Source organism: Symphodus melops (assembly GCF_947650265.1).
Source record: "Symphodus melops genome assembly, chromosome: 23".
NCBI lineage: Eukaryota > Metazoa > Chordata > Actinopteri > Labriformes > Labridae > Symphodus > Symphodus melops.
In genome coordinates, this window is record NC_136713.1 from 8689285 (window position 1) to 8703318 (window position 14034).

The following is a 14034-nucleotide window of genomic DNA, read 5'->3' on the forward strand; positions in this document are numbered from 1 at the left end:
CGAGCCCACTGCTAAACAAATCACAGTTTGGTGTCGGGCCGCTATCACAGCCCGACAAAGAGTAGCAGCTCACCAGCTGTGCACATAGAAAACAATTCCAATTCAAGGTTATGACAAGCCTCCTCCGCTCTGCCACGCTGCCAGGAACAGCTGACACTGAACGGCGTCCCAGCAGCTGGCCGGGGCCACCCGCCTCAGCGCTCAGCAAAGCCGCGGATACTAAATATAAAGAGCAGGAACTGGCACCTGTAACCGAGCCGTGAAGAGATCTCAGCTGGAGGGGGGGAGCAGCTGGCCATACATACATTTTTACAATACACACATTTAACAATCAGAGATGGATAATGTATAGAGCTGACCTATGGGAAGAAGAGTCATCACCAAAGATCACCTCCTGATTCTAGTCCTGTTACTTTATTCAGCTCTTTTATTTTTAATTCCACAGGTTCTGCAAGGACAACAAACCTCCTCGTATCTTTGAAGTAGTTCGATCATTGAACCCTTTTGGTGAATTTTAAATCAAAGAAGTTCTAACTTCAGGCTTGAATTTCAACATAAAGATCAGAAGCGTCTGTGTTTGGAATAATCCTTTTAGACTCTTGCTTTGACAAAAGAAGCAATTTAGAGACAAACTGTGAGAGTGAGTCTTTTTTTTTGACATTTTATTGACCAAAGGATTGTCTCTAAAAATCCGACACTAATCGATCCATTAAGATCATAATCAAAGCAGCCCTGCAGGAGAAAACCTTCTCCACAGGAACAAGAAGAGACATTTCACAGAGAGCGGATAAAATAAGAGAACTGACACATGTGCAAAAAGGAGCAAAAAACAAGGCTGATGTAAGGACACCTTAAAAACACTGCAAACAGTATCATTCCAAAGTACCAAGTATTTGATTTTTTCCCACCTTTGTCATCCAGACAACATCTGAAAACCCAAACAGCAGCATAATAACTGACACTTTCAGCACCAACCAACCACACACACACACACAACAAGTCAATACCTCTGATCAATACTCGTCTTAATGAGCCTATCAGCCTATCGGGTCTCTCATTCAGCGGCATAATCACACTGCCCCGACCACGGCCATCAAACAACATAATGAGACCATATATCAGTCGGTCAGCCGTGCACGCTCGTACTTAACGTGATATAAAACCATCAGCACAATATGAGCCACCGGCCAACAATGGTTGACATTGCCCGCAGCTCGGCAATGTCATGTCGTTTAGTGGCGATTGTTGTGGCCGGGGCTCTGGGGGGCAAAGCTAAGGAAGTGAACTGGCACCTCTCCACCTGCCAGACCAACTTCCAGACTTGTTCCACACTGGGACTTGAACCTGCAACCCTCCCCGGTTCACTACAGACTACAGAGCTACTGCCGCCCCTACATTTCAGGGTTTAGATTGTGGTGCAGATCACACAGGTAGGGAAACTAATCGCTGTGTGCAAAAGGAAACTTGCTTCAGAAGGATGAAACATTGCATCATTGCATTTTCCCAGCTTTCACATGTCAGTGTACAAACAGACTCTCCTTTTTTCGTCATGTTTGAAAAAGGCAGATGGTGTTTAGACCATCCTTTGAAAGGCATCGAAACATTCACTTAGCTTCTTTTGAAGGCAGGTTGACCAAGGTCAACCAAAACGGCCTCTTCAGCCGAGGGAGATTTGAATAAAAAACAAAGTTCAAACCAATAACTCTTGGCGTTATTTGCTTAAAGACGAAGGACATGCTTGGGTCACATGCATCACATCAGCCTGGTGTTAGGGCAAAGATCTGCTTGTGTGTATACACAGAATGAATGGAGGGACAAAAACAGAGAGAGAGAGAGGTGAGAAATGGAGCGATTCAAGAGGAGAGGGAGCGTGGGGAGCAGCGGTGCTAAGAGCAGATGGTGACTGGCTGTAGCTGTTATTGTTTCATTAAGACTCGACTGGACCTGGACTGATGAGGAGAGGTCTATTAAATAACACACACACACACACACACTCTGAAACTCTCCTGAGCTCACTCTCGCTCACACACACACTCTCCACGCCACTCTATTTACCCGCTAATAATGCACCATGCCGCTGCACAAATGAGCTTCACTGGCGGCACGGCGGAGAGGATTCGGATGCTTCATTGGACAAATAAGCAGCATGTTTGAGCCCGGAGCAGGAATACATTCATGGAATTATTCTGGATTGAATAAGTAAACATTGTCACCAAACACAAGACTTGCTCTGCGGACCCTCAGGTAAAGGCTTTAATGTTCACATTACCCTGAATAAAACGCTACATTTGTTACGTGGTGTAAAAGGAATAAGGGGGAAAATAGCCACAAACGTTTGCACAAGCTACGGCCATTTGTTTGAGCTTGGACATCTTGATTACACTTTCCGTTTCTTCTACAAAAAGAAACCTTTGACAGAAACATTCTTAAAGGAATGGAGAAGTTGATAATGTCCTAAACGCCGAATGAGGTTTGGTTTGTTTTTAGGACACACAAGAAAAAAAACAAAAAAGACAGGATGAAAGTGGCATCAATGCATCAGAGTAAGCTCCTGAAATACTGCCTCTCCAGTCATGACTGTAATATCACAACAGTAGTTAAACTAAAAGGCTGAACGGACTGGCTGCAGGCGTGAGACATCACAAAACACGCTGTTGACTCCATCTCATTTCACAATGTGACGTACGTGGATGGCAAAGTTAAACATTTTTTATGAATCCTTTTCAAACAGTGACCTAAGGCCTTTTTATTTCACACTGGAAATACCACCAAATCAGGACAAACAAAAAGTATTGATGCAAAAGTTGAAATAAAACAAGATTTGGAGAAAAACAACCTTTTTAACGTAATGACATCAGCCTGATTTAAAAATGAAAGTCCAGATTTGATGGGAAAGTACTACAAAATAAAATAATACAGTTTTTTTGGCTCAACTTTAAAGAGAAGTGATGCTTCTCACACCTGTTCGATTCCACATGACTTATCTGGTGTCCTCTAAATCCCTGTTAATTCAGTATTACTTTCACATCAGGTTCAGTGTGTTTGAACAACCCCTGGCTGCACTGCATGCATTTGTAGCGCGAAACAACAGGAGCTGTCCAGCGTCCCTGAATGCTGACATCCTCCTTGTTCAGAGCGTGTGAGCAGCATGGGAGCTGTCCGCAGCCTGTGGTGCTGAAACACTCACAAGGCCCCGTTTGTATGTGTGTGTACAAAGCAGCTGGAAGGGGACCTTTAAGGGGTAGAAGGGGAAGAAGAGGGCGATTTCAAGTGCATTAGTTTGGCTTCATTGGACTGGGGTCAAGGGTCTAACCCTAAGGCCTGGGGGTCCGAGGGAGAAAGGGGGGGGGGGGTTACTCTGGCTGTTTGTGCTGCCTCTACTCTGAGAAAAGCAATTTGTTGTCAGGGGCGTCTTCAAAAGCCAGCACAGTGTGAGACTTTTTTCTTTTTTTATCAGTCCATATATTTCTTCCAAGGTGAGAAACAAAAAGCCAGGGATAAAAAGATGGAAGAGTAAAGAATGTTTGCAAGGCAAGCAGATGGATAAAAAAAAGAAAGTGAAGACTCAAGAAAAGACAGAAAAAAAGTATTACAAAGGAAATGATAAAGAGGTGTGTTTTACGAGTCAATGCAGCACAGCAGCCACCACACGTGTCCTTGATATGGAAATGCTGTCTGAGCGCTCAGATCACGTTCTGACAGCATGCGCCAAAGGCTTCTTTCCCCTGTCTGACACCCAAAGGTGAGTGCTTTGTTTGAATAAAAAAAAAGACTGTAGCACACAGACAGCGAGAGAGAAGGAGTCCCAGAGATTCTGCAGTCCCCAAAATCCCTCATCCTGACAAGCCTGATCTTCATTCACAGACTCAGACTCAGCTCGATTATTCGTTTGAATAGAGAATCCACATTCGCCCAGCCTGTCCAAAAAGCCTATCATGTGCTTTCATCAGATGGGGAAAAAAAAAAAAAAAAAAAGACAGAAAACCTTTTGGAAGGTGTGATTCAGACTGCAAGGAGTGGAGTGTGAACAAGAAAGAGTGTCTTTGTGAATGCACAAAACCTTACATAAAAATTTAAATACCAAGTGCTGATTCTGTGCGAAATGAGCTGCAGAATCAGGCTCTATCCAGGCCATAGACTGTATACTGGAAGTGGACTTCAAACCAATATAAAAATAACCTTACCAAGCATTTTTCTAATGGCCAGCAGGGGGCGACTCCACTGGTTTCAAACAGCAGAATTGACATGTTGTAGACACATCAATTACAGGTATGCCCTAACACATACCATGCCTCAGTACAATTTAAAATAACTTTATGCTGGATTAGAGTCGACCTATAACAAGATATTTTGATTTCAAAACTCGTGAGGAAGCTGTTTTACCAGATGTTAATTAATCCCATTTCTTTTTGCAAATGCTGATGTTCCTTTCCTTTTTCCTTCATATATGGTCAACCCTGTTTATTTTACCTACAGGTGGTTAATTCACTTCACCACAGAAACAATTCATATCTCAGGTCACCAAATGTTGAATTGCATTCTGCTAATGCTACAGCGGCTGAGTGGGCTACATAGCCTGAGCAGGTTCAGTGTCAAGATCGGGACACGACAAGGCCGCTAATGTGCATGCATATTGTTCGTTGAGGGGCCTGAACCCATGACCTCCTCTTAATGGGTGGTCTGTCCAAACCTCGGGCCAACCTGTGACTGTTAAAGATTTGATTATGTCTAATTACTTTTACACCCAATTAGGTCTCCTCGGAGGCTCGGAGAAATTGACTCGGTTGGCTTCATTTCACGTTTAGCTTTGCAGGCGGATGAATCAGCCAAAGGATTACTTCACACAGGGAGGTACAAAGAGGTCAAGACGATCCCCCTCCATCCTGCTCCTCCTCCTTATCTGTGACAGTACATTAGCGAATCTGCTTGGGCTGAAGACTTCCCTCCCGGTCAAGGCGCTGTCGGAACAGGGCCGGTGTGATTAAGATGGATGTGTGCGGCTTGGACGGGGCTGAAACTGCCCATGGCTGCCCTCCTCAGATTCCTCCTCTCTCGCCTGACAGCTGTCTATAACACTGTCGCCTCTACCTGTAAATTATACTAATACAGACTGACAAGCAGCCTGCCCCGCTCCTACAGGCAAGGCCACTCAGCGGACCTGCAGGGACAACAGCACTGCTGGGCCACTCACAGGAGGAACGCCAGGACGAGGAAATGAAAAGTAAAAGCACAAAGGTGATCATGCGGGGCATGAACACACACTTAAACCTTGAACTCATCTACAACTCAACCGCTGACTTTCTCTTCTGAACATAAAGTCTGGTTTTGGTGTCTTATGTTAACCAGAAATGGAGTTTATTCAAGGCCAGATCGATGGGCGATAGCAGCCGTGCATAATCTTGAAATCTCAGGTAAGTACCAACGTCAAGGCTAAACGTTTTTCAAGGTTTGCTAAGAGTCTGGATTGGTCAGCCACAATGTTGAAAGTGCACTTTGGAAGGAACGACATGAAAAATCAAGAGAGCAAAAAAGAAAACTAAGTGAATATGAGTCCTTCAAAAACAGAAAAACAAAGTTTTCTGTTCTATTAATGAATCTTTGCCTATTGAAAGTCTATGTCTGCGAAGTGTGAGAAAACCTAAGAGCACCAAAAGGCTGCAATAAAAGTCTTTTCAAAGAATAGAAAACTCCAAACTAAATTGTCATTCGAGTGTATGGTTGAACTTCATTCAGGATCTTCGCTCCAAGAAAAGTAAATAAGAGGAAGTGTCCCCTCTTGATTGATGAAACGTTTTCAAATGAACAGTAAAATAGAGGAAATGGTCTGAAATGTCCTTCTTTGGATCGATAAAACTCATTATTCTGCGGTAATTGGTTGATGATAAAAGGACAATAATGCATCTAGTTGACTGAAGTTGCAATCTACAATATTACATCCTGAAGTCAACAGCCGAAGGAAACCAGTCGACTACCCTCAGCAGCTTCTACAGGACTTCATTCGATCCATACAACTCCATGTTTCATGTTGTTGTCCCTAACCTCTCACCTCCGTCTCAAGGAAGCGCCGCAGGGCCCTCTTCTTCTTGATGCTCTTGCGTCGGACGTAAACGGCCACGCTGAGTGCCAGGATGACGATGATGAATAGGCCGCCGATAATACCAGCTGCTATCAGCGGTGTCCTGTAGAGGCGAGAGGGAAGAGAGGAAACCTTAACAATGCTGAAACATTAAGGAACCAAGAAAGGGCCATTTGGAAGAAAGTGCAAACCTCAGCCAATGCTTAAGAAGTCTCAACCCTGCTGTTATACTCCCTGAAAAGGAAATCTTGTTGGCACATTTTGTACTTTTTAGAATCTTTATCTCGACAGGCTGCAGCTGAGAAAAGTGATGCTGGAAATCTTTGATGAAAATAACCACAAAACTCTAATCAAGTGTCCCATTTCTATTGATCTAAGAGACTGGGTGATGCCAATGGAACCAATGGGAAAAAAACAAGACAGAGCTCTGAAAAGAGGTGCTTTCAGCTTGTGTGAGCACTGAGGAAAAGCTTGTCTCCACTCAAGATTTCTTTATGATGCACACTTGAGCAAAACCTTTGTTGTGAGGCCTTGAACAATGCTATGCTCTTTTGAATCATCTAATCAAATTCTCCCATCCAGTAACCTTCCAAGAGGCCTCTTCACGAGTGATGGGCGAGCTCATACAACTTAACAATTCCTTTTCTCTACATTGCCTGTTCTTTTTTCTATTACTGCTAACAACTCCAAATAAATTCAGAATAAAGAGCACCTTTCCTTCATAAAGTGATTCTGAATATTCATGGAGAAATTCATCTTAAGGCGAGCCCAAAGATTGGAAGTTAAAAGCTCTCTACTAATAATGGCACTAATGCATCTGCCATTTACATACTCCCCTTTGCACTCAGGTCTTCGGTGATGCTACCACTCAATCCGGTCCTTCTAATACTCTTCCTTCCTCTCTTGTCTTCCCATTTGTATTCCATTTTCACCTTCTTCACAGCTTGAATCTTTTTTTGCCCATCTTTTATTTGTTTGTGTTTTTACACACAACACAAAATCACACCCGCTTCTACCTGATTCCTGAAGTTCCAAACTCTATTAGCTGTGGAGGCCATTAGCAGCTAATGGAAGACTCATGTACCAAGGAGCTGCGGTGGCGTGAGGGTGCTGCTGTATCGATTGATAGCAACCCAAAGAAAGGGGGTGCTTGAAATTTACAAATAGGCTGCAGGGTTTGACATAATGAGATATATGTCCATGTGGTGAATAGTAATGCGTCAGTTTGGAATTATTAGGTTGAGATGGGGAGGAAGGACAAGGAGAAAAAACAACAACCAGGAGATCCACATGGGAAGACAATTTTAAGACATTAGGAAATATGAGAACGCAAAATAATACAAGGAGAAGTGTATGAAACAAATTAAAGAGATATTGCTCGGTGAAAGACACAAAAATGGCTCCTCTAATTAGGAGGAAAGGATTTACAAATGAACAAGAAACACCAGGTCACCAGAAGAGACGGGGGAATAATGCCATTAAAAGAGCAAAAGAAGGACTGTGGGATCAGAGCCTCAGCAGAAACCTTCCAGAGGGAGTAAAAAATCTCTCTCCTCTTTTCAGAAGGAGCTGAGGCCCCCTGTTTTTATGGGTTTGTTTGAATTCTAATGAGTTTGTCACTCTTTTGATTGTGCTCTAGTTGTAGAGATCACTCGTTTTTATGGGTTTTCTTAATGGAGTTCTTGTTTTGTCTTCAGGCTATTCGCACAAGCTGCTTTACTTTTTATTTGTTCTACTTTATTTTGTGCCTGTTTTTTCCTATGTTATAATTTTAGTGATATGACAACTAGCAGTGATTCTACAGTAATTGTAAATATGGACTTTTTTTGGGGAAAAGTTGTGCTTTGCAAACCTTTCCATCTCTGAATGCTGAATTATAAAGGAAAAAGGAAGGCTGACTGTTTTCAAAGACACAAAACTCAAAATATGTATTTGTTATAAATCAACATGAACAAGGAAAAAGGGCTGACTCACAATACCAATACGAAAAAATGACAGTATTGAAACTATGAGGGGTAACATTTCAAATAAATGCATTTGTCAATGCCAAATGTGTTCAACATATTGGGAATAAAACTAAGATGTATATAATAACCAGTGGCAGTCTCTGATGGCCCAGCCACACACCACAAACACACCCACTGATTCCTTACCTGTCCATCATCCCGACACAATCTTGGAGCCTCGGCCCGACGCACCTGCAGGGCAGATAAAGCAGAGAGACAATCCGTTAAAGCAGGGAGAGGTTATGAGTAAACCTCATGTTGTCTTTCTTCCACGTCAATCAGCCGTCGCAGGGCAGGGACCTGTGGAAAATTGAATCCCGAGCACGGCTGACCGCATGTCAGTATGACATGAAGGCATTGTTCTTGTTGGTTTTTGGCATGGATACATTCCTGCATCATGTGATTCCTTTGGACCCTCTCTAAATATACATTGTTATGCCATATTGGCTAAAGCAAAGCCAAAGAAATCTTCAGCACCGATTTCAGATCTATTAACACTTTTTTTCATAATTGGATAAAATATCTCCAAACAGTACAGCATTTTACACTTCTACACTCTTATAGCTTGAATCTACGAAACAAATATTGTCCAATTTCACCTTTACAGCTTGGATAAACTTTTTTATTTATTTTTAACTTTTAAAAAAGCCAATTAGTATAGCTTAGCATAACACATTTAAACAGCTCAAAGGCCAAGTTCCATCGGACAAAAAAACCCTCAAAAGTTCAGACAAATGCTGGTTTGTGCTGTTGTGTGTTGATTGTTGTTGCTCCTTTTGCTGAATATCTTATCTAAAAGTCCAACTGGAGAGAGCCAAGCTGGTCTTTTCCACCTGTTTCCAGACTTTATGCTACACTAACAGATGTCTATCTTTTGCTTTATATTTAACAGGCGTATAGAGTATCAAACTTGTCAAGGAAAGAGATGAAACAAATGTGCTTCCCTAACTAGGGCAATGCACACGAGGGACTGATACACAACATTACCTATACTCCTAGAACTCTGACCAAAGTGTGAAAGCGTATGGGCTCAGAAACTGCAAAACAAATAAACAGACACACAAGTCCAGAGGTCAAAGTAAAACAAGTCTTCAAAAGAATGACGGCTGTTGATCCAAAGAAAATGTGCCCTCTTTATGTACCGACATCCAGGGTTTAGGTCTTCATCCTCTCTTATCTTTTGAAGTCACTTTGAAATTGAGCCAAGGTTTTAGAATTTTTTTTTTTTTAAACTAAAACTGGGAGCGTATCTTCAAGAAAGAAGCTAAACAGTGGCGTTAAAGGGACTTCAAGCACTGGCTCTGCTAGCAGGACGTCTTTTTATCTCAACTGAGCTATGTTAGGTCGTCTTTGAAGAGGCAGGAAGATAGTTTTTCTTTTTTTAAGTAAAAAGGGTAAAAAAAGAAGAATGTACAGCCTTCATTCACAAGTGTCCCTCTCTATCCTTTAAACACTAATCTGTTGTTGGCATGACAACACCTCCAGCAAGCCTTTTCATCTTAACATGCCCTCCAACAACTGGTTGATCTGGATAAACATCAAGACAGAGTCTGAGATTGGGTTTGTGATGCTACTTCATGAGTCAAAGAGAGCCATTAGAGTGGTCCAAGGTTATTGTCAGTGACAGCTACTGGAGAGTCAGAATCTGAGACGCTAAGGAAAAGAGTTTGAGTCTGAAGATACTAGTGCATGCCAGTCTGTAAGCAACCAACATTTTTTGATAGGGTTACATGCAGCCATTTGTGTTGCACTCAGTCTGTTTAAGGCCCAAAGAACCGATTCAAACGTGCCGTCAGAACGCCGCCTCGGACACTCTCAGTATCTTTTGTAACCCCGGGTTACCAACGTGCAAGTGGTCAACTCTGTTGCGACATCATTTCCAGCTTTGACATCCAACTTCGGAGGTAAAAAGGAACACACCAAAATACTTACTGATTGCATTTCCAAAAGTATTATGGGGACTGTAGTTCAACAAATTAGAGCACAGGCCCTTTGATCGCAGCACAAGGCATGTTTGTTGGCATTTTAGAAACAGGGCTACCTTACTGAAACACAACCCCAACAACTAATAAGAGAAAGAGACATGTCCGCTCCACCATATCTGGAGAAAACGGGTAGAACCCCCCCCCCCCCCCCGAATTACTCTCTAATTAGCTGTTTGGTGCGTTAATTGACAACGACGCAACTTTGGAGGAGCCAAAGATGTCACCAGTTTAATTCTGAAGTTAGCCTGTTCTCCTAATTTGCTCAGTAATTTGTTGTGTATTGTGTTCTCTTGCAGCATCCAAACAAACACACACACATACACACACACACACACACACACACACACACATACACACACACACACAAACAAATACACACACAGGAGCACTCAAAACCCGTTCTCCTGTGTCTATCCTGCTGTTCAAAGCCCTCTTCTCAACGAGCTTGAATTAATGAGCAGCTAGGAGTCCTCTCATCACTCTCTGCTTACCTAATACTAAAAAGTTCACTTCTAAGGGATTGTTGTGCCATCAGCACGACGTTCCGATGGCTCTGATTGTTCAGGGAGGAAGAAAAAGGATTTGTAAAGATGCTCGATCAGAGAGAGAGGAGATCCTTGAACGTTGTTTTTTCTACCGAAGAACGCCCATAACTTGCTCCATATCTCCCCTCTAGCTACTGTCTCTTTGCACCCATCCCTTCATTCATAGTTTATCTGACTGCACTACTCTCGGCCTTCGAGGTCAACGCATTCTGGCCCTGACCCCGAGGGCCTCCAGAAGGCAGCTGTCCGGGGAAATGTAGCGGCTGCATGATTGAGTCATCTTCTCTCCTTGTCTTTGTGCGTTTGCAGCATAAAAGCACCTACGCCAAAAGGCCGCTCACAGGCGTGAGAACACTTGAAAGAAGCGTATTAATTTTTACACACAGATCTCTCTGCATCTCTCTCTTACCCCTGGGTGCAGTTGGCGTGGCATGGATGACACTCGTTGTTGGCCTTGGCGTACTTGAAGATGAAACTGTTGGCGCCTTGCAACCCGTCGGGGCATTTCTCCACGCAGTTTGGTCCGTCTTTGAAGTGCAGGCATTTTACACATTGGTCTGGTCCCTGAAATCAGAACAAGGAGAGCAGAGAGATGAGAGGATGGGTGGCGGACAAGGGATGAATAAAGAAAAGTTGAGATTAGTGAGGAGGAAAAGTCGAGAAAAATCAAGAAGAATGGAAGGTAAAAGAAAACTGCAAGGAAAAAATAAAGATAGGGAAAAAGGAATGTAAATTAGGCAAGAAGGAGAATGGAGATATAAAAATATGTATGAGACGGTGAATAGAATTCAGCGGAATCAAATTCAAACTTGGCGAATCACGCCAATTTGCCCACTTCCCTTCCTGCTAATGCAGCTAGCAGGAGTCGCATGAATCCCTCTCAGTGATTCATAATGTGCAGATCAAAATTGCAGGGAGTGTATTCTGCTGCACCCTCTGTTTAAGACTGGAAACATGCATAAGGAATCCGGTCATGTCAAAGTACAGCACATCGAATGTGAGGGAGGAGATGACAAGTAGTGACTGTGCTCGGCTGCAGCTGGATCATGAATAAGATGGAAAATAATGTGTGTGTATGTGTGTGTGTGTGTGTGTGTGTGTGTGTGTGTCTATGCTTGTTCTCTGAAGTTAAATTAAATCAATGAAAGCTTGATGGAAATGTGCAAACTTTCCGTGTGCGTCACTATTGGGCTTTGGAGTCTGTTGCTAATAACGAACGCTCTGACCTGATGGACAGCTCGTCACAGTTTGACACATTCAGCCACACGCCATCAATAAACATTATTCTCACTCCGCGTGTTTGTGCGTATGCATGTGTGCGGGGGCGAGCGGCGTCGCATACAGATGTCGGGATGCATTCAAGTATGTCCGCGTATGCCGTGTGCATGTGTATCTGTGAGCGAGAGCGCCGGTGGATGATTGACTCTGGTGTTATTTACTACTCAACTGTGACCAGCATCTCAAAGTCAGCAGCCTCTCTGCATCCTTGAGGAGCCTCTCGCTCGCTCTTCATCACTTATTCTCTCTCTCTCTCCCTCCTCCTCTATTGTCTCGAAGGACGGTCATAAAAGGTTACTTATGCGACTGCTGAATTCCACCAAGTAAGTCATGCGGCATATTAGGTACAACTTTCTGTAACGTAGCGCCGCAAATGTATTTACAATCGCCTCCATGTATGGCCACAAAGAGAGAAAACCTCTGACAACCAAATAAAGACAGAAGAAGAAGAGAAAATATAGAGGGAGACAAAAAGCTAATCCCCATGCCCGTTAATCAGAATCGAGGAAAAAAAATCTACAAAAAACAGGTCACAACAGTTTCTTAAAAAGTCTTATTTGGGTCGTGTTGTTTGAAGTTAATGTAACTCAAAGAGGACTGATTAAATATGTATTTGTGAGGAACTATTTTCTGCTACAAATTTGCAGCTGAAACCAAATGTATGGCAAAAACTTCAAGATCAAACTTTTTAAAAAGGAGATTAAAAGCCAACATGGCCCACATGTGGAATATCTCTAAATCCTTATTGTTGTTGTTTTTAGCCCAATTTAAAGGGGATTTCTTGTTCTTCTAAACCTGGACAGTATTCCCCCCCCTCCCTCATTTTTTGGTGTCTTGATCAGTACACATTTTTGGAATGACTCCAGTAGATGTACTAGTAGTGAATGGCTGGATCGGCATCCTTTAGGGCGGTGGTTCTCAAACATACTTGACTCCTCACCCCATCTTTGGCTCTGGCGACTTCAGGAAGTTCTTCTACTGTGTTGCAAGTGAACTTTCTTTTAACAGCACATTTAGGTTTTTTTTGTGTATACTATTTTAGACAGAAGAAAAAGACTGGGAAGACATGACTGCACAATGACAAACAGACAGTTTGGGCAAGCTTCTTGTTTTGAAATAGACTATGATGGATTCAGGTTGTGGGTAACAAGTGTTTCTGGTTTAAAACAGTGCCTGAACCTTGCAAAAACATACAGGTCTAGAAATGTCATTGTAAATAAGTGATATTTAGACAAACTTTTTAATCATTTCTTGAAAATTTCCAAAACAACTCACTGGCCTCACTGAGCTCATTAAGAGGAACTCTTTTTTTATTATTATTATTATAACAACATATCTTAACAATGACATAAAAACTATGCTCACTGAAATCAAGAAGAAAATATTCAAGTTGTTGTAGAGTGAAGAAATAATAAATATGTTTAATTTGATGAAGAAGATTATAGAGTATCTTCAGTGTGACTTTGTGAACAGAAGCTGATGAATAAATGTGTGAGTTCGAGTTGTGTGAGTTCATTTAGTTTTATAGGAGTTCTAGTCTTAAACTTTTCTTTATTTTTGTTAATCATATGAGCTCAGTCTTTAATTACCTAAAGTCGTAATCATTATTGCTTACAATTAAATTCAGGCATTATTTCAAATAAGTTACGTGCTAATTTTCACACAATTGTCATGAAATTCGGGGGTCACTTTAAAGAAATAAAAAAGACCTTTGTCTAATTGTGAAAAAATGTGCAGACCTGTTTGTATGGCAATGATAGGTTGTTGTGTGTGAAGCTGTAATTTCTCAGCTATCTTTAGTTGTGAAATCATAAAGTTGATTAAAAAGTACTACACTTCTTCTTTAAAGAGTTCTGGTTTGATCTCATCTAAGACTCTAAAAGTGACTTTACTGGAAGGTCATAAACTTATCTCATTGTGTATGCGCTTGCCAAAAGCATGCTCCAGAAGTAGCCACAGTAGTTTATCATTCCTCCCATTAACCTAGCATTCACCTCTGCAAACACAGCACTTTATATCTTCTGAAATCCCGCACGCAAGACTGTTCGACTCCCACCCAAAATAAGTTGGAAAATCCACTTTAGCACAGACAAGATATGAGACTATCTTGCACAGAAAAAAAATTGAGGGCTATTTTTTTTTTG

The 14034-nt window shown here is 42.1% G+C and overlaps 1 protein-coding gene across 2 annotated transcripts in view; it reads right to left on the minus strand.

The window, feature by feature from the left end:
• LOC306818340 (receptor tyrosine-protein kinase erbB-4-like) overlaps positions 1 to 14034 on the minus strand; it is a 212555-nt gene that overhangs the window by 35161 nt on the left and 163360 nt on the right. For both annotated transcript variants that reach the window (XM_079335888.1, XM_079335889.1), the window contains 3 exons: positions 11022 to 11176; positions 8230 to 8274; positions 6047 to 6179 (listed from right to left, as the gene is read on the minus strand). In XM_079335888.1, the coding sequence (XP_079192014.1) occupies positions 6047 to 6179; positions 8230 to 8274; positions 11022 to 11176 (333 nt within the window). The remainder of the gene's footprint in view (positions 1 to 6046; positions 6180 to 8229; positions 8275 to 11021; positions 11177 to 14034) is intronic.